Source organism: Pristis pectinata, chromosome 15, assembly GCF_009764475.1.
Source record: "Pristis pectinata isolate sPriPec2 chromosome 15, sPriPec2.1.pri, whole genome shotgun sequence".
Lineage (NCBI taxonomy): Eukaryota > Metazoa > Chordata > Chondrichthyes > Rhinopristiformes > Pristidae > Pristis > Pristis pectinata.
This window is the reverse complement of record NC_067419.1, coordinates 45,899,852-45,921,117: the sequence shown is the minus strand read 5'-3', so window position 1 is coordinate 45,921,117 and position 21,266 is coordinate 45,899,852. Positions and strand designations below refer to the sequence as shown.

Genomic DNA, 21,266 nt, shown 5'->3' with positions numbered 1-21,266 from the left:
CTGTTTTTCTACACATCCCTCCCCTACCTTCTCCCTTACCAAAAACCCGCTTGCATCTCTCTCCCTCTCCCAGTTCTGATGAGGGGCCACAGACCTGAAACATTGACTGTTTCTCTCTCCACAGACGCTGCCTGACCTGCTGAGTGTTTCCAGCATTTTCTGTTTTTGTTTCAGATTTCCAACGTTTGCAGGTTTTTAAAATTTTCGTTTGATACACGTTTGAAAGTTGAGGAGAGTGAGAGCATGGAGGAAGCGAATGACGGTGACTATTATTATGCGTTACTATGTAGTTATAATAAAGAACTACAGTTCCCAGTAGGCAATGCAGGGGGTCACAGGTGGGAACAGGAAGTGGCTGTAAAAAGAGAGGGAAAGCAAGCCACTCTGGTGTTGATTAATAAAATGTTCAGATGTTAAACCCACGCGAAGTTTGCCTCTTGATGAAGAACAAACATAACAGTGACGAAAACTGATGAGAAAAGGATAGAAGCCTAATGATCAGATCTTGCTCAGTGTTACCTACTAAACCCGGGAAGGGAATCGGACTGAGCTACCAGAAGAGTTACAGACAGCCTCCAGCCTTCCCTACTCTTTCACAACTTGATGTGTGGAGTTTCTTTGGCTCACAGCGCTGGGTAAACTTTAGTGACCTGAGAGCCCTCTTCCAAACCCATATGGTCATTTGATTTAGGAATTCAGCAGGCTGACGAGGTTGGGACTTGTGAAAAAGTCAAGCCTGCTGTACTGCCGGGAAGATAGAGCCTCATGCTGTTGGATTCGACTGTTTTAAGTAGTTTTTTTAGCATGTATAGTGTTTAATACACCTCAAGTGGCTGCACAAGGAATGGCTGCTTCCTAGCTTATTGGTTCGTCCATCAGGTGAATATGTGTTTTCCCATTGGTTGGTTTTGCCACAGGTATCTAATAGGTTTCCTGAATGGACTATTCTTAGCTAAGGAGTACCTCTTATCTCAGGATATTGAGATTAACCTCTCTATTGCCTCTATCTCCCTCTTGCTCTCGTCTTCTCTCCCCGCCCCCCCCCCCCCCCCCCACTAGCTCTTCCCTAGCTCATTTTAGTTCCTTTTGTCTCGGTTCATCTCCCAGTATTAAAGCTTGTACCATGTGCTCTGTGACTGTTTCTTTGTTTTAAACTTTTCCAATAAAACTTTGTGAAGCACCAAGTTGTTTTCAACTCATTCCTGGACTCCTGAAAGAACCTGCAGATTCGAAAATAACGGATCCGACAATGCTTTGCAAGAGGTTACCACCACATGCTCAGAAGCTTCTTATTCTCTCTCAAGAGCCCCTCCAATTCTCTTTAGAAGGCCCCAACTCATTCTGTTTCCATCATTGGTATTGGCGCAGAGCTCCCAATCATCAGCATTTAAAAAATAACCCTCATACCCCTCCCCTTGTATCTTAAGCCCATAATTTTGAACCTCTGGACCATTTGCAGGTTTTGCAACGGGTTCCATGCCAACTTCTGAGAGTGGTACGGAGGCCAACATGTCCTGCAAACATCCTATGCCACACTGTCTCTACCTCAACAACCAACCAACATGGCTGCTTCCCTCTTCTGTCACATTCCACTGACTCAAATCCTCTCCTAATCTCCCCCCTTTGGTGGGACATTTCCCAGTTCCTTGTCCCTTCAGTCGAGGCAAAGGCTTGATGGTATCTCCAGGAGGTCCAAAACTTCTGTGTGTCCCCTTCCTGAGAAAGTTACTCTTGATTGGTCCCATTGACCAGCATTGAGGTTTTGGAGGACCTCGAGATACTAAGAAGCCATTGCCTAGTTCAAAATAACCAGCATGCAATTTCCCATTCCTACCTAGTCCAGCTTGATCACAATTGGTGCTTTGAATAATTATGCAAATTACCAGCATTTACAATTTAAACTGGTTCTGAGTCGTTTACAAGCAACTCCAAACGAGCACAAAGGGCTGAATGCATCTTTCTTTGATCCTGCCCACGGAATATAGATGGCTCAAGGATCTGGCATGTATCAGATGAGACCAAGCAAGTGAGGTCCAACATGAAGTATCTCAGCACAAAGTGCAGAACATCCCATAAACTGCTTGCACTGTCCTCCGGGTTAGGATTGACAGGAATGGAGCAGGATTTATAAACAGTGGCATCGATGACAAAAGCAGGGAGGCATTGGTCTAAACATTGACCTAAACACTGCTTGGAACGCACTTGGGTCCATTTCTAGTTGCCACACTTTAGGAAGGGTGTGAGGGTCCTCAACAGGATGCAGAAAAGATTCACTTGAACAGTTCCAGGGATGAGGGGGTTCAGTTGCAACATTAGACTGGAGAAGCTGGGGTTCCCCTTGGAGCAAAGAAGGTCGAGAAGAGCTTTGATAGAAGTGGATGGGGTGAGACAGGGTGAATGGAGGGAAACCATCTGCAGACATTTCAAGGACCATGCGTTCAAAGTTACAGGCATAAGATAAAGGGGGACATGAGGATTATTTTTAAATGTTGATGATCTGGAACTCATTGCCATGATGGGTATGGAAACAGCATCAATCGGGGCCCTCTGGGGAATTTGGACTGGAATTATTCACAACTGTTTGGAATTTGTCTGATCAAGAACAGCTCAGATGCAACTGTGGAGGGTGTGGGGGGGGGCGCATGGTAGGGAGTTGAAATTTATCTGTAAACTGTATTGGATGCTAATGAGTGAATGGGTCCTGTGATTGAGCATGTGGATAACGGAGCAGAGGGGGCTCCAGAATCCAGGGTGGGTTCTTCCAGGTGGACGAGCAGTTTTTATCTATTCTGAAGATCGAGGTACAGCTGAAAATGCCAGCATTTATTGTCCATCCCTAATTGCCCCTGAACTGAGGAGGCAGTTAACAGTTAATGGGTCTTGAGTCACATATATCACAGACTGGGTAAGGATGGCAGATTTCCTCTCCTGAGGAACCTTAGTAAACCAGATGGGTTTTAATGACGATCTGATGGCTTCATGGCTACTGAGACTGACACTAGGCTGAATTTCACTTTAAAGATAAACTCATTTATTTAACTTCACTACTTGCCATGCTGGGATTTGAACTCCCATCTCTGGACCAATGGTTGCCAGTCCAATCACTTAACCACTAATCTACCATGCCCAGACACTGCTGTTGGGGAGGGAGTTCCAGCATTCAGACCCAGCAACGGTAAAGGACTGTCAATACGTCCCCAAGTCAGATGGTGTGGGACAGAGGGGAAGCTAAAGTTGGTGATATAGGTACTGGCTATTGGTTTATTATTGCCACATGTACCGAAATACCGTGAAAAGCATGCCATCCAGACAGATCCTTCCATACATAAGTATGTTGAAGTAGTATAAAAGAAAACAGAATGCAGAATATAGTGTTACATTTACAGAGAAAGTGCAGTGCAGGTAGACAAATTAAGTGCAAGGGCCACGACGAGGTAGATTGGGAGATCAAGAGTTCATCTTTAGCGTATGAGAGGTCCATTTAAAAGTCTGATAACAGTGGGTTAGAAGCTGTCCTTGAGCCTGGTGGTACAAGCTCTCAAGCTTTGGTATCTGCTGTCTGAGGGGAGAGAGGAGAAGAGAGAATGACCAGGGTAGGAGGGGTCCTTGATTACGTTAGCTGCTTTCCCGAGGCAGCGGGAGGTGTGGACAGAGTCAGTGGAGGGGAGGCTGGTTTGCGTGATGGACTGGGCTGTGCCCACAACTCTCGGCGATTTCTTGCGGTCTTGGCCAGAGCAGTCACCACACCAAGCCGTGATGTGCTCCCCTGCTCCAGCTGCCCTTGCCTGTCAGGCTGGCGGAGGTCACGAGGGGTTGTGGGTGCGTGACGCAGGGTGGGAACAGTCAGCCTACCTTGACTGCATGTCGACTGGCCCTCTCTGCTGTGAGACCAAGGCACTCCCCGAAGCTGGGTGCTGTGTCTGCTGCTGGAGTTCAGCTAGGTCCTGGTACTGCTGCTGCTGTTTGTACCGTGACAGACTGAAAAAAAGTCCAAGGATGGCTTTCAGATTTCCATCTCGAATCTCTGCAGAAAGAGAAAGGAAAACTCTTAGGATGTCTCAACTCCTTTGTCCGAATGATTAGCCTTCGTCACTACTTCCCAGTATCACCGGTACTTCAGAGGGAATCCACCTTGGTTCAATGGGAAGCAATCTCACCTCAAGGGCTGGGTGAAGATGAGAAGCAGGAGGAGACCATTCGGCCCTTCACCATCATCTGCCGTACCGTTCACCATCATCGAGGGCTCTCTACTTTGCGACCTGATCTCCGAACCCCTCAATCCCCTCAAGCGTCCCGACCCCGGAGTTGAGTACACCCATGACTATCTGCCCTCATTTGGGGTGGAGAGAGTGCTGTGGTTCCAGCAGAACAACAGAGAGTTTTCCCCGTGTCCTATCCAGTGACCGCCTCCCGATCGACCCCAGCGCAAAACGGGCCGCTTTCAAGCTCTCACGCAGCCGCCTGTTGGATCTTGCTGTGCGCGGACTGCCTCCCGGGCAACAGGGGCGACTGCACGTCGGGAGTCCTCCATCGGCTGTGCCGCTCGTTGGGCAGTCCTGAGGCAAGCCTTCCTCGGCCTGTGGGATAAATGGCTGGTCTTGGACCCCAAGGAGAAAACTACCCCACTTCAAATACTCCTATGGGATCCTTCCCTTCCAACTGAGAGGGCAAGTGGGGTTGGGGGGAGGGTGGAGTGCCTCAGCTTTACGTCTTATCCAAAAATACAGCACCTCCCACAGCACAGCACTCCCTCGGTAATGCAGTCCTGAATAGAACCCAATGATCGGTGAGACAGAATTGGAAGCACTATACACTGAAGTACACTGATTTAAACTGGCAAAGAGTTCCCCAGAGTAGGTACACAAACACAAGGAGGGTTAAAAATGTCTGCATTTATCTTGGACATAACACATCATTGAGTCCGGTGACCTCAGTCTGATGAGATTCTGCAAGCAACAAGACCTATCATGAGATCGGGGGAGAAGCTGTGAAATTACTGTGCAGAACTGTTTCTGCTTAGTCACATCCTCTTCTCCAGAAAGAGCAAACGAAAATAAGTCTCAGCAAATGAGCAATTGTAAATCAGACTCTGGCTTGGTTGGCCTCAGATTAACCCCACTGCAGACACAACAGCTATACTGCGTTCCCAGTGAGACCAGTGTGGTACTCTCACACATCAAGGGGGACACAAAATTCATTAATATTGTGGTGCATTTCTGTAGCACCTCTCACCTCAAGATTTCCCAAAGTGCTTCACAGCCAATAAAGTACTTCAGAGGTACAGCTGGTGTTGTAATGATGGGAAAGGACAGAGCCAATCAAGTGCCTTGCGAGCTCCCACAAACGGCAATGAGATCACATGCCTACAGACAGTTAAATTAGGAGCTGCAATAAGTCACTCAGTTCCACGAGCCTGCTCTATGTATGACTGATCTGACTGTACACATCCCCATCTACCCATGGTAACCTTTTACCGCCTTACTGATCAAGAATCTATCTCCTTCTGTCTTGGATGAGAATGTACAAGGTATGGTTAGGAAGTCTGCAGACCATAAAATATAGAACATAGAACACAGAACAGTACAACACAGAACAGGACCTTCGGCCCACAATGTTGTGCCGACATAGCTAACCCCTCCTACCTACAGAATGCCCATATCTCTCCATTTTCCTCTCATTCATGTGCCCAAGCCCCTCTTAAAAGCCCCCAATGAAACAGGAGTATAGAAGTAGGCCATTCGGCCCATCAAGTCTGCTCATTCATTCGATCACGTCTGATTTTGTTTTCACCCCCATTCTCCTGCCTTCTCCCTGTAACCCTTAACCCTCTTACCAATCAAGAATCTATCAATCTCTGCCTTAAGTGCACCCAGTGACTTGGCCTCCACCACCCTCTGTGGCAATGAATTCCACAGATTCACCACCCTCTGGCTGAAGAAATCCCTCCTCATCACAGTTTTTTTTTGTGACCTTGCACCTTATTGTCCACCTGCACTGCACTTGCTCTATCACTGTGACACCTTACTCTGTACTGTTATTGTTTTTACCTGTACTACCTCAATGCACTCTGTACTGACTCAATGTAACTGCACTGTGTAATGAATTGACCTGTACGATCGGTATGCAAGACAAGTTTTTCACTGTACCTCTGTATAAGTGACAATAATAAACCAATGCTAATATGTCCCTTTATTCTGAGGCTGTGCCCTCAGATCCTAGACTCTCCTACTGATAGAAGCATCTTCTCCACATCCACTCTATCCAGGCCTTTCAGTATCCGAAGATACTAAAATCGGTGGTATCTCAGACAGTGAAGGAGGTTATTAAACCTTACAGGGGGATCTTGATCAGCTAGGTAAGTGGGCTGAGGAATGGCAAATGAAGTTCAATTCAGATAAGTGCAAGGTCTTGCATTTTGGGAAATCAAATCGGGTTAGGACTTCTGCAGTGAACGGTAGGGCCCTGGGGAGTGTTGAGGAACAGAGGGACCTAAGAGTACAAGTACATAGTTCCCTGAAAGTGGTGTCACAGGTTGATAGGGTGATAAAGAAGGCATTTGGCACACTGGCCTTCATCAGTCAGGGTACTGAGTACAGGAGTAGGTTACAAGACATTGGCGAGGCTGCACCTAGAGTACTATGTACAGCTTTGGTCGCCCTGTTATAGGAAAGACGTCATTAAGCTGGAAAGAGTGCAAGGAAGATTTATGAGAATATTGTCAGGACTCAAGGGTCTGAGTTACAGGGAGAGGTTGGGCAGGCTGGGAATTCATTCACTAGAATGTAAGAGACTGAGGGGTGACTTTAGAGAGGTGTATAAAATCATGAGGGGCAGAGATCAGGTGAATGCACACAGTCTTTTGCCCGGGGAAACGGAATCAAAAACTAGAGGACATAAGTTTAAGGTGAGAGGGAAGAGATTTAAAAGGGACCCGAAGGGCAACTTCTCCACACAGAGGGTGGTGGGTATATGGATAAGATAAGATAAGATTTCTTTATTAGTCACATGTACATCGAAACACACAGTGAAATGCATCTTTTGCGTAGAGTATTTTGGGAGCAGCCCACAAGTGTTACCACACTTCCGGCGCCAGCATAGCACACCCACAACTTCCTAACCCGTACGTCTTTGGGATGTGGGAGGAAACCGGAGCACCCGGAGGAAACCCACGCAGACACGGGGAGAACGTACAAACTCCTTACAGACAGCGGCCGGAATTGAATCCGGGTCGCTGGCACTGTAATAGCATTACGCTAACTGCTGCACTACCGTGCCTGCCCTGAACTAGCTGCCAGAGGAAGTGGTTGAGGCAGGTACAATAACAACATTTAAAAGACACTTGGACAGGTACACGGATGGGAAAGGTTTAGAGGGATATGAGTCAAACATAGGTAAATGGGACTTAGGTGGGCATTTTGGTCGGCATGGATGAGTTGGGCTGAAGGGCCTGTTTCCGTGCTGTATAACTCTCTGACTCTATGACACTAAAAATATCCAACGACCCTGCTTCCACCAAACTTTGAGCAAGGGTTCCACAGAGCCATGACCCCCTGAGGGAAAAACTTACATCGCATCACTGTTTTAAGTGGGTGCACCTCTTATTTTCAAATGGTGACCGCTGGTTGTAGAACCTCCCACAAAGGGAAGCATCCTCTCCACATCCACCCTATCAAAGGCCCTCATGATCTGTCTTTGGTGACGACCATTCAGGAGTGTGTGGGTTAGCAGTTCTAACGGAGGGTCTGCCTGTCCTGCGGAGGTGAGGATTGTGGAATGAATTTCTTTCAATGTTGCAATTTATTGGGGGTTAATGCTTCGCACGTGTGTCAGACCATCATAGATTCAACTCCCATTCCAAAGGTGTGAACATTAAAACAAGCAAGCAAACTGCTGGAGGAACTCAGCGGGTCAGGCAGCATCAGTGGAGGGAAACGGACAGTCGACGTTTCGGGTCGAGACCTTCACGAGGACTGAAGGACAGAGGGGAGATAGCCAGTATAAAGAGGTGAGGGAAAGGGGCAGAGCAAGAGGTGGCAGGTGATGCGTGGATGCAGGTGAGGGGTGAGAGGCAGATGGAGGAGGGGAGAGTGGAGAGGGGAGGTGATAGGTGGGGTTGACAAAGGGCTACAGATGATGGAATCCGATCGGGGAGGAAGATGGAGCCTGGAATCAAGGGAGGGAGGTGGGGAGGGCAGATGGGAACAGTGAGGTGAAGGGACCCACATATAATCCAGACTGACGCGCCCAACGATGTGCCGAAGGGAGGCCACGCTATTGGAGGTACCGTTTCTCAGGCAAGGCGTTGTCCATCCCCCCAAGAGGATGTAGAAAAATCCCGTAGCCACAGGTAGATAAATAGCAGGTCACCCCTGTGTTCCAGCACTCTCAACAAAGAGATCGTCTGGTAATTGTCACCTTGCTGTTTGTGGGATCTTGCTATGTACAAAATGGCTGTTGTTTTTCCTACATACGACAATGTTCACATTTCAAACCTACTTCATTGGTTGTAAAACACCAGGGTCTCTTAAAAGGTGCTATAGAAATTAAGCTCATTCCTTTAGAAGATCTTTAGGTAGATTAAAGCCAAATGGATTCACATCGGCACACCATTGTGGGCCGAAGGGCCTGTTCTGTGCTGTACTGTTCTATGTTCTATCTCTGGACGACCAGTATCCAAGCTCTGTGACCTTGTAGACCACATAGCTATGAGGTAATAGCAAAGCACAAAGCCCTCTCTCTACTTACTTCCCTGTGTCTCAGTTGCTGCTTGTAACAGTTCTTGGAGTTCATATTTAGATTTGACCCAGCCCTGCACAAATCTTTGGACCAATGATAGTTGAGGAGCAGAGAGAGCGTAAATAGGTCTGAGTTGCCTGGGCACGGATCATCATTCACACAGGAGTGGTGGGCTATATTTGGCCCAGGGTGCGGCGAAGGGAGATTCCAACCCCCTGGATCCTACAGTGTCTGTCTTGTAAAATTCCAACAGGGTTTGGAATTCCCAGATTAGTTTATGGCTATGGATGTCTGGGTTCTGGTGGAATCTCTTGAATTTCAACTATTAGAGCTCAAATTCCTTCCCAGTGCACGTGACCCACACTGAAGTCACTGTATTGTGACAGAACAGAGGCTTGGGAGTACAACAGAAACCTGCATTCATACAATGCTGAGGGAGCCCACGATCCTTGGCAGAGGTGACATTGGACACTGCATCACACAGGAGAGATGGGGGGGGGTGCGAGGTTTGAAGGTGATGCCTCAGGGAGGATAGGGTGAGAGACAAGGGGGTGAAGGATGGGCATTCCAGATTTTAACGGGTTGGCAGCTGAAGGCAGGACAGTCAATGACAGCGATTAAAATCAGAGCAGTAAAGGAGGGAAGAACTGGAATACATTTGGTCCCAATGGTAACCAGTTCAAATCCTGTCCCAGAAAGTTGTTGTGTGAGAAGTAATGAATTAAACCTCTGGAAGTTTACAGGTGAGTGTTATACTGCTTGTCCTGAGACTAGTTCATTGACGTCTCCACACAACGTGGTCCTGTCACACTGGGAAATTCACTTGCCCACTACACCTCACTCCCAGTCCACCAACATCTTGGCTTTAAGTTCTTGTCCTTGTTTACAAATCCGTCTGGGCCTCACCCCCCCCCCCCACTACCCTCTCCCCAATTCCCCTCTCTCTGTCACCCCTTCCAGCCCCCACCCACCAAAATCTCCGCACTCCTCCATATGCTTGCCTCTGGATCACTGTTAGGTTTAATCGCTCCACTACTGGAGGACGCGTCTTCTGCGATCGGGGCCCTGCGCTCTCGAATTCCCTCCCTTAACCTCTCCGCCTCTCTACCCTCTCTCGTACCGGAGACTGCAGTTGCTGGAACCTGGGGCAACACACAAAACGCTGGAGGAACTCAGCGGGATGGGCAACATCGACGGAGGGAAATGGACGGTCAACGTTTTGGGTCGAGACCCTTCATCTGGACTGAAAGATGGAGGGGAGATAGTCAGTATAAAGGGGTGAGGGGAAGAGGAGAAGCAAGAGCTGGCAGGCAATAGGTAAGGAGGGGTGATAGGCAGACAGAGGAGGGGAGAGTGGTAATAACAACAGAGGCAGGCAGGTGAGATCCCTTGGGAGAGGCTACAACCCGACAGCATGAACATTTAATTCTCCAGTTTGCTCCCCCTCTGTCCCTTTCCGCTCACCTCCTGATCCACCCAGTCCCTCCTACACCCACCCCAGACCCCCATCACCCTGTTTCCTTCCCCTCCTCCATCCACTCTATCTGTCCATCACCCACACACCCCTCCCACTGGGTCCCCTCCCCCACCATTCCCACACTCCCCTGATTCCATGCCCCACCTTCCATCAGATCCCACAACCTGCAGCCCTTTGTCACCTCCACCTATCACCTCCCGGCCTCTTGTCACTATTTAAGATTTTAAGATCTCTTTATTAGTCGCATGTACATCGAAACACACAGTGAAATGCATCTTTTGCGTAGAGTGTTCTGGGGGCAGCCCGCAAGTGTCGCCACGCTTCCGGCGCCAACATAGCACGCCCACAACTTCCTAACCCATAGGTCTTTGGAATGTGGGAGGAAACCGGAGCACCCGGAGGAAACCCACGCAGACACGGGGAGAACGTACAAACTCCTTACAGACAGCGGCGGGAATTGAACCTGGGTCACTGGCGCTGTAATAGTGTTACGCTAACCGCTACACTACCGTGCCTGCCCTATCTCCACTCTCCCCTCCTCCATCTGCCCATCACCCCTTCTCACCTGGATCCACCTACCACCTGCCAGCTCTTGCTCCACCCCTTCCCTCCACCTCTTTATCTGGCTACCTCCCCTGTCATTCAGTCCAGATGAAGGGTCTCGACCCGAAACGTCAACTGTCCGTTTCCCTCCACAGATGCTGCCTGACCCGCTGAGTTCCTCCAGCAGTTTGCTGCTTGATGACAGTGAATTCTCCTTCCAACAATCACAGCCAGAGAGAAACAAACAGTATTCTTAAACTCCCTTTGCTAAATTCTCCTTAAACCCAACCTCGCTGACCACGGTCACATGTACTGACAATCCTGTAAATGGTTTGGGATCAAATTACACTCCTGAGAAGCGCCTTGGGATATTTTGCTAATTAAGGGTGCACGTTGTTGTATAAAGTCATTTAACTCTAACTGGCTCAACAAGTTCTCCCAGTGTAAATAATCTTCTGCTAATCCTCTCTCAGGCTAATCCGGGAGCACCTTCCTCGCAGGTGACCTCCTCCATCAGGAAGGACCTGTAGCAGGGTCCTCCAAGGCACACACCATCCTGACTTGGAAATATATCACCAGTCCTTCATCAACACTGGGTCTAAGGCCTGGATCTCCCTCCCCAACAGCTCTGTGGAAGCACCTTCACCAGATGGACAGCCGTGGTTCAGAAGGGGACTCACCACCAGCTACTCAAGGGCAACGAATCCCTGCCCATATCCCATGAGAGAAACATGTATGCCAGTGGAGTCATTGTTAAATACCTCTTCCCTGTACCAACTAATTCTATGTTGCACTTCACCCAGTAGCCACTGTCTCCTGACTCCACTACCCCCCTCCATCATCCCCCCTCCCTCACCTGGTCCCACTTATCGCCTTCCTCACCCCTCCCTCTCACCTCGTTACCTCCCCTCTACGCCCTCAGTCGTGATGCAGGGTCTCCACCTGAAATGTCGACCATCTCTTTGCCTCCCAGATGCTGCCTGACCTTCTGTGTAACCTAGAAGTTTTTTTTTGCTCCAGGAAATTACACTTGACTGCTTTTAGAGGGGTGATCTCTAATTATACACTTTGTTCATCTGGGGTTACCTCAATGTGCTTAATAATTATCAGGTGGCATCCAAAACCTTGTTGATTCATTCCAAACCCCAATGCACACCCCCGGCACTTTAACATGAAGAACAAATTTACAAAATCTCATTCACAACCTGAGCCTTATCCATTTGTTGTTCAGCTTCCAAATTTGAACACAATGTTCTGCCCTTTGTGGAGCATTTGATCAGGTTAATGAGAAGATCCTTTTCCCTGCTGTGTTAGCCATCCAGAATTCTAAGGGTAGTGGGAGCAGGTTCAATGGAAATACGGAAAAAGGGGAATTGGATACATACTTTAAACGAAAAGTATTCAGGAAATAACAAAGCAACAAACAATCTGCTGGAGGAACTCAGCGGGTCGAGCAGCATCTGTAAGGGGAAAGGAAGTGTCGATGTTTCTGGTCGAAACCTTACATCAGGACACTGATTTGCTCCAAATTCCAGCATCTGTAGTCTCTGATGTCTCCAAGTAAAAAACGTGGGAGTGGAACTAATTCCTTCAGAATCCAACACGATGGAGTGAATGGCTTCCAGTGCTGTATTGTTCCAAGAGTGAAGAACGCTGAAGACCTGATAGAGGTCTTCAACGTGATGGGGGATGGGGGGTGGTGTGGATGGGGTAGAGAGTAAGAATCTTTATCCCATGTTGAGGATGTGTAGGACAAGAGGTCATAGGTATAAGGCTTATAGGGGATCTGAGTCATAGAGTCACAGAGTCATACAGCATGGAAACAGGCCCTTCGGCCCAACTCGTCCATGCCAACCAAGGTGCCTACCTGAGCTAGTCCCATTGGCCCGCATTTGGCCCATATCCCTCTAAACCCCTCCTATCCATGTACTTATCCAAATGTCTTTTGATTGTTGTTATTAAAGAGGGAACTTTTTCCCCCCAGAGGGTGGTCGGAATCTGGAACACACTGCCTGAGGGGGTGGTGGAGGCAAGTTCTCCCACGGCATTGAAGAAGCATCTGGACAAGCGCTTGAACCGCCAGGGCATAGATGTCAAGGGACCTAATGCAGATAAATAGGATCAGTGCATGGACCTAATGGGCTGAAGTCCAGTTTCCATGTCGGGTTACTCAATGACTCTGAAAATAATGGGAAAATAGACTGTGATGGACAAGATTACAGGGTATGTCAACCTTACTGCCTCAAACAGGGGCATTTATGCACCATTACAGTTGGTGTGTACGCTGAGTCACACGTAGACACAAACCAGATCAAGGCAACAGATTTCCTCCCTCGGGCAAATTAGCAACTCAGTTGGGTTTCTTTTTGCTTTACGGTCACTTCTCATTTCTCAATATCTCCTAAACTAAATTTAAATTTTCAATGTATGCATAATGAGACATGAACACACAATCACTGGAACATCATTGCATTGGTAAAGGGCCAGTCAACACCAGCACATGAATGGGGAATCGGAGTCAGCGTCTGATACCCCATCACACCGTCAACTGATGAATGGATTTCTTGTTCCAACTGGGAGTACCAACCCAGAGTGAAGCTACTTTCAATCCAGATGAAGGGTCTTGGCCTGAAACATCAACTGTCCATTTCCCTTTGTAGATGCTGCCTGACCTGCTGAGTTCCTCCAGCAGATTGTGTGTTGCTCCAGATTCTAGCATCTGCAGTCTCTTGTGTCTCTATACTTTCAGTACTTGAGGCTTTCAGTCCTTTCGTATCATAGAGCGTCATAGAGGGGTACAGAAGGAAACAGGCCATTTGGTCCATTGAGTCTGTGCTGACCATCAACAAACCCATTTACCCTGACAGAAGTTTATAAAATTATGAGAAGCAAAGATAGGGTAGACAGTCAGAAACTTTTTCCCAGGGTAGGAATGTCAAATACTAGATGGCATGCATTTCAGGTGAGAGGGGAAAGTTTAAAGGAAACGTGAAGCGCAAGTTTTTTTATACAAAGAGTGGTGGGTACCTGGAACGGGCTGCCAGGAGTGGTGGTGGAGGCAGATACAACAGTGGTGTTTATGAAGCATTTAGACAGACACATGAATATGCAGGGAATGGAGGGACATAGGATAAGATATCTTTATTAGTCACGTGTACATCGAAACACACAGTGAAATGCATCTTTTGCGTAGAGTGTTCTGGGGGCTGCCCGCAAGTGTCACCACGCTTCCAGTGCCAACATAGCACGCCCACAACTTCCTAACCCGTACGTCTTTGGAATGTGGGAGGAAACCGGAGCATCCAGAGGAAACCCACGCAGCCACAGATATGGATCATGCGCAGGCAGAAAGGAATTATTTTAATTTGGCATCGTGTTCAGCACAGACATTGTGGGCTGAAGGGCCTGTTCCTGTGCTGTACTGTTCTATGTTCTATTTTCCACAGTGGGATTCCTCAACTACAACCTGGAGAGAGGGAAGGGAAATGCCAGAAAAGATGAGGTCCCACCTTTTGGATGACGTTAAATTGCTGTAATGTTCTATGTACATTAATCCAATATTAATTTAGGGTGGGAGAGGTTGGGGTAGGGTTATTACCATGGCAACAACCATAGCGCTGTTAGAAACTGACAAGGGGAAAAATGTCAGGTCTATCAGCTGCCCAGCCTTTGCAGCAATAGCTTCAACCATGTCAAACCCGAGCACCATTTAGCTCTACGTATGCCAAAGCTTAGCACCAATTTGCTGTGTTTTCCTGTCTAAGTTCTGTAGCACCAATGAGAGCTCGCTCTACCTATGTCAAACCCAAGCACCAATCAGCTCTATCTGCACCCTATCTCAGGACCAATCAGCTCTTCTGATCAAGGTCATCAGAACCAATCAGCTGTATCTACCTATGTTGAAGCACCAATCAGCTCTAATTGTGCCATACCTCAGCACCAATCAACTCTTCTGATCCAGAGTGAACAGAACCAATCAGCTCTATCTGCGCCCTATCTCAGTGCCAATCAGCTCTTCTGATCCAAAATCAACAGCACCAATCAACAATATCGACCAATATCAAACCGGAGCACCAATGAGCTCTACCTGTGCCATACCTTAGCACCAATTAGCTCTTCTGATCCATAATCAACAGAACCAATCAGCTATATCTACCCATGTCAAACCTGAAGACCAATAAATTACTTTATCCAGGGCCAGCATCAGCAACAACTGGTTTCCTCTGCCCATGTTGAAGTGACAGAGAGGGAAGGTTGAGTCAGTGGAATCAAAGTGTAGACTTACCCTCAGCCGAGAGACTTTGGATATGAACTCCCCTCACTGCCAGGAAGCTGAGACAGGCATCGACATTCTCAATCTGGGACAGAGCAGAAAGAAAACACAATGAATGGGACTTTCCTGAAATATAGCAACAGGAGTGAATACCTCACATACATTTCTTACTGACACAAGCTACACTGAAGAAAAGACTGAACCTAATTTGGAGATTGCAATAACACTCTCCTTGTTCTCGATTTCTGTAGGATGTTAAACAATTCATAAATACCCAATCTGGACAGTCTGCCAAGACTTCAGCCTATGTAAAGCGTGACTGGATGTGTACACCACAAATATTGTACAATAAAGGCACAGAGAATAGCTATGCAAAAGCTTGAAGGAGTGGATCATTGCTCACAGTGACAGCATGCAATGTGACACAGCGGCAGCTGTACCAAGGTAACAGCGTCAGAGTGGTGGCAAATGTCAGTCTCTTACTGCTCTTGTGAACAGCTGAAACTCTTTCTAACGTATCTGGTTTGCTCAACTTCCAGCAGAACTCCTCTCGACGTTTTAAAGATAAACTTCGACCAAAATCACTGAGTGTTGGTGGGGAAAGAGAGAACGAGAGAGAGAGAAGGCTAAAGAAGCAGAGATAGAAAGGGAAATTGAAAGAGTGAAAGAAAGAGTAAAAGAGAGTGAAAAAACAAAGAACTTTAGAGTCCAGAGCAACAGTAGGCCATTCATTCCCTCAAGATGCTCCTCCATTCAATAAGATTATGACTAATCTGATTTTGGCCTCAACCCCACCTTCTTCCCTCTAACCCCTGACTCCCTAACAGACCAAGAATTCGCATGTCTCTGCCTTTGAATATATTCAATGACTCCACCTCCATGGTGGTCTAAAGAATTCCAACGATCCATGACCCCCGGAGTGAAGAAATTCCTCCTTCTCACATGCACGGCCTCTTATTCGGAAGGTGAAGCAAGACAGAAAGGAGGATAGAGAGAGTGAACGAGAGAAACCAAGAGAAAAAGGGAGCAGGAAAAAGACAGGATTTTTTAATAAATTGGATTCACATTGCCTTGAGTGGCTTACAGTTGATTAGTTCCTTCAGAGGTTTGCCAATTAGAACAAAGCATGGTCTCCAAAGAGGATAATGACCATATAATTTATTGTGACTGACTTGGGATGGGGGTAAGAGTTGGGCAGGGAAAAGTCACGCAGAATAAAACCACAAGATCTTTCTGACTCAATTTCACATTTGATCTGAAAATCAGCTCCTTCAACAATGCAGCACTCTCCCAGTGCTCTGTAGAGAGTCCTGATGAAGGGTCTCCACCTGAAACATCAACCACCCGTCTGCCTCCACAGATGCTGCTTGGCCCACTGAGTTCCTCCAGCAGCTTGTTTTTCACTCTGCAGGGAATGTCAGAGGGGGAAATCAGTTACCGAAAGTTGGAGAATTCAATGTTCATGCCATCAGGTTGTAGACTACCCAGGCAGAGTATGAGGTGCTGTTCCTCTAGTTTGTGTTTAGCCTCACCCTGGCAGCAGAGGAGGCCGAGGACAGACAGGTCGGTGTGGGAATGGGGAGGGAAATTAAAATGGCCGGCAAACGGGAGCTCCAGACGGCCACGGCGGACAGAGAGCAGGTTCTCAGCAAAGTGCTCGAAGATTCCAGCATCTGCAGACTCTTGGGTCTCCAATGTGACCAGATGGATTGATCTCAAAGAGTGTCGGTGTGGACACGAGAGACTGAAGGTACTTCAAAGGTCTGGAGTGGGGCTTGAACCCATGACCTTCAGAGGTGAGAGACTTCTTGACCAGGTTACAGCTGCCACCTACACAAGAGATGACAAGGTTGTGGGCCACTTCTGGGGGTGAAGGTACAGGAGCCCGAAGACCCACACTCAATGTTTCAGGAACAGCGTCTTCCCCTCCGCCACCAGATTTCTGAACGGTCCATGAACACTACCTCATTACTCCTTTTTTGCATTATTTATGTTTGCAACTTACAGTAATTTTTATGTCTTGCACTGTACTGCTGCCACAAAACAACAAACTTCACGACATATGTCAGTGATAATAAACCTGATTCTGATTCTGGGGTAAGTTCACAGAACCACAGCTGGAAGGAATCCATTCAGTCTATCACATCCACACCGACACTCTTTGAGACCAATCCAACTGGTCACATTGGAGACACAAGAGCCTGTAGCTGCTGGAATCTTCGAGCACTTTGCTGAGAACCTGCTCTCTGTCCGCCATGGCCGTCTGGAGCTCCTGGTTGCCGGCCATTTTAATTCCCCTCCCCATTCCCACACAGACATTTCTATCCTCGGTGGCCCCCGCTGCCAGGGTGAGGCTAAACTCAAACTAGAGGAACAGCACCTCATAATCTGCCTGGGTAGTCTACAACCTGACGGCATGAACATTGAATTCTCCAAATTCCGGTAACTGATTTCCCCTCGGGGGAATCACATTTCTCTCTCCCCCTGATCTTGCCAGCTCAGAGATGGAGAGCTTAGTGACATGTTGTCATGACAACAACCTTTCCCTCAATGTCAGCAAAACAAAAGAGCTGGTCATTGACTTCAGGAAGGGGGTCAGTATACATGCACCTGCCTACATCAATGGTGCTGAGGTCAAGAGGGTTGAGAGCTTCAAGTTCCCGGGAGTGAACATAACCAATAGCCTGTCCTGGTACAACCATGTAGACGCTACGGCCAGGAAAGCTCATCAGCGCCTCTACTTCGTCAGGAGGCTAAAGAAATTTGGCATGTCCCCTTTGACCCTCACCGACTTTTATCGATGCACAACAGAAAGCATCCTATCTGGATGCATCACGGCTTGGTACGGCAACTGCTCTGCCTGGGAAGGCAAGAAACTGCAGAGAGTTGTGGACACAGCCCAGCACATCACAGAAACCAGCCTCCCCTCCATGGACTCTGTCTATACCCCTTGCTGCCTTGGTGAAGCAGCCGGCATAATCAAAGGTCCTACCCACTCTTCTCTCTTCTCCCCTCTCCCATAAGGCAGATACAGGAGCCTGAGGGCACATACCACCAGGCTCAAGGACAGCTTGTATCCCACAGTCATAAGACGATTGAACAATTCCCTTTTACAATGAGATGGACTCTTGACCTCATAATCTACCTTGTTATGAAATTGCACCTTATTGTCTACCTGCAATGCATTTCCATGTAGCTGTGACACTTTACTCTGTATTCTGTTATTGTTTTTATCCTGTACTACCTCAATGCACTGTGTAATGAATTGATCTGTATGATCGGTGTGCAAGACAAGTTTTTCACTGTACCTCGGTACAAGTGACAATAATAAACCAATACCAATCTGCCCATCACTCAATGCTCCTCCCACTAGTTCCCCTCCCCCACTGTCACCATCTGCCCTCCCCACCTCCCTCACTTTATCCCATGCCCCACCTTCCACTCCAATCAGATCCCACCATCTGCAGCCCCCGTTGTCACCTCCACCTCTCACCTCCCGGCCTCTGTCCCTGTTCCCACTCTCCCCCCTCCATCTGCCCGTCACCCCTCCTCACCTGGATCCACCTATCACCTGCCAGCTCTTGCTCCACCCCTTCCCCCCACCTTTTTATACCAGCTCTCTCCCCTCCATCCTTCAGTCCAGATGAAAGGTCTCGACCCGAAACTTCCACGGATGCTGCCTAACTCATTGATTTCATAGAATCATAGAACAGTACAGCACAATAAAGGCCCTTCGGCCCACAATGTTGTGCCGACCTTTGAACCTCACCTAAGACTATCTAACCCCTTCCTCCCACATATCCCCTTTAAATTCCTCCATATGCTTATCTAGCAATCTCTTGAATTTGACCAATGTACCTGCCTCCACCACCACCCCAGGCAGCGCATTCCATGCCCCAACCACTCTCTGGGTAAAAAACCTTCCTCTGATATCTCCCTTGAATTTCCCACCCATTACTTTAAAGCCATGCCCTCTTGTGTTGAGCACTGGTGCCCTGGGAAAGAGGCGCTGGCTGTCCACTCTATCTATTCCTCTTAGTATTTTGTACACCTCTATCATGTCTCCCCTCATCCTCCTTCTCTCCAAAGAGTAAAGCCCTAGCTCCCTTAGTCTCTCCTCATAATGCATACTCTCTAAACCAGGCAGCATCCTGGTAAATCTCCTCTGCACCCTTTCCAATGCTTCCACATCCTTCCTATAATAAGGCGACCAGAACTGGACACAGTACTCTAAGTGTGTGTACTCAAAATTTCCTCCAGCTCTAGTCAGTCACATTCTCCTGCCCTTTCCCCACAGCCCTACAATATTGTTATTATCCGCACATCCAGCTTCCTGTAGAATTAAACCTGCCTCCACCAGAATCCCTGGCAGTGGATTCCGGATACCAACCATTTGCTGCGTAAAAATGGTTCTCGTCAACCCACTTCTGGATTTTGTATCAACCACCATGTGAGCTTATAGAAGTGTTTAAAATTACAAGGGGCATAGAAAAGGTCTTTTCCCCAGGGTAGGGGAGTCCAAAACTAGGGGACATAGGTTGAGGGTGAGAGGGGAAAGATTTAAAAGGGATCTGAGAGGCAAGTTTTTCACACAGAGGGTGGTGAGTATATGGAACGAGCTGCCAGAGGAAGTGGTTGAGGCAGGCACAATAGTAACATTTAAGAAACGCTTGGATAGGTACATGGAGGGGTGGGGTTTGTAGGGATATGGGCCGAACACAGGAAATTGGGACTAGCTGGGTGGGCACCGTGGTCTGCATGGACTGGTTGGGCTGAAGGGCCTGTATCCATGCTGTACTGCTTGATGGCTCTGTGACCCCTTCATTCTATATCCCCTGGCTTTTTGAGCCCTTTGCCAATAGTAAGATTCTCCCTTTATACATCAATCAATCAATGTAAATATCACCAACAATTTATTCCGGACTAGCCACGTAGACGCCACGGCCAAGAAAGCTCACCAGCACCTCTACTTCCTCATAAGGATAAAGAAATCTGGCATGTCCCCGTTGACTCTTTCCAATTTTTACGGATACACCATAGAAAGCATCCTATCCGGATAAAAAACAGCTTGGTTTGCCAAATGCTCTGCCCAAAACCACAAGAAAAGAAAGTTGTGGACACAGCCCAGTCCATCACACAAACCAGTCTTCCCGCCAGTGACTCTGTCTATATTTCCCACAGCCACAGGAAAGCAGCCAACATTATCAAGGACCCCTCCCACCCCAATCATTCTCTCTTCTCCCATTGGGCAGAAGCACATACCACCAGGCTCAAGGATAGCTTCTATCCCCCGTTATCAGACTTATGAAGGACCTCTCATGTCATACAGGTAAGATAAGATAAAATAAGATATAAAGTAGGATATCTTTATTAGTCACATGTACATCGAAACACACAGTGAAATGCATCTTTTGCGTAGAGTGTTCTGGGGGCAGCCCGCAAGTGTCGCCACGCCTCCAGCGTCAACAAAGCATGCTCACAACTTCCTAACCCGTACGTCTTTGGAAAGTGGGAGGAAACCCACCCAGACACGAGGAGAACGTACAAACTCCTTATAGACAGCGGCCAGAATTGAACCCGGTTCACTGGCGCTGTAAAGCGTTACGCTAACCACTACGCTACCGTGCCTGCTTGATGTCTCAATCTACCTCGTTATGGCCCTTTGCACTTTATTTGTCATTTTCTCTGTAACACTACATTCTGCACTCTGTTTTCCTTTTGTACTACCTCAATGTACTTAGGTATGGAATGATCTGTCTAGATGGCACGCAAACAGAAGTTTTTCACTGTATCTCGGTACAGGTATTGGTATTGGTATTGGTTTATTATTGTCACTTGTATGATTGGTTTGTAAGACAAGCTTACAAACCAATCGTACAAGTCAATTCATTACACAGTGCAGTTACATTGGGTTAGTACAGAGTGCATTGAGGTAGTACAGGTAAAAACAATAACAGTACAGAGTAAAGTGTCACAGCTACAGAGAAAATAATGGTGTCAATCTATTCCAATCTCCCTGAAACCTCCTCTGTCCAATGAACAGAAATCCGAACTTCTGCCTGTCCAAGTAACTGAAGTCCCATTCCCCTGGATTCATTTCAGTAAATCTCCAAGGCTGTCACATCTTTCCCAAAGTAAACGTCTGACTCAGCTCAACCCAGCCCGGATGCTTGAAATAGGCTGGATAGTCAAGCCAAATGGTTTTTCAAACATCACAAACATACCCTTACAAACAAA

At 47.6% G+C, this 21,266-nt stretch overlaps 1 protein-coding gene across 5 annotated transcripts in view; it reads right to left on the bottom strand.

The window, feature by feature from the left end:
• Positions 1-21,266, bottom strand: part of nav3 (neuron navigator 3) — a 377,674-nt gene that overhangs the window by 253,450 nt on the left and 102,958 nt on the right. For all 5 annotated transcript variants that reach the window (XM_052029889.1, XM_052029890.1, XM_052029891.1 and 2 more), the window contains exons 4-5: positions 15,042-15,114; positions 3,853-4,024 (exon numbers count right to left, since the gene is read on the bottom strand). In XM_052029889.1, coding sequence (XP_051885849.1) covers positions 3,853-4,024; positions 15,042-15,114 — 245 coding nt within the window. The remainder of the gene's footprint in view (positions 1-3,852; positions 4,025-15,041; positions 15,115-21,266) is intronic.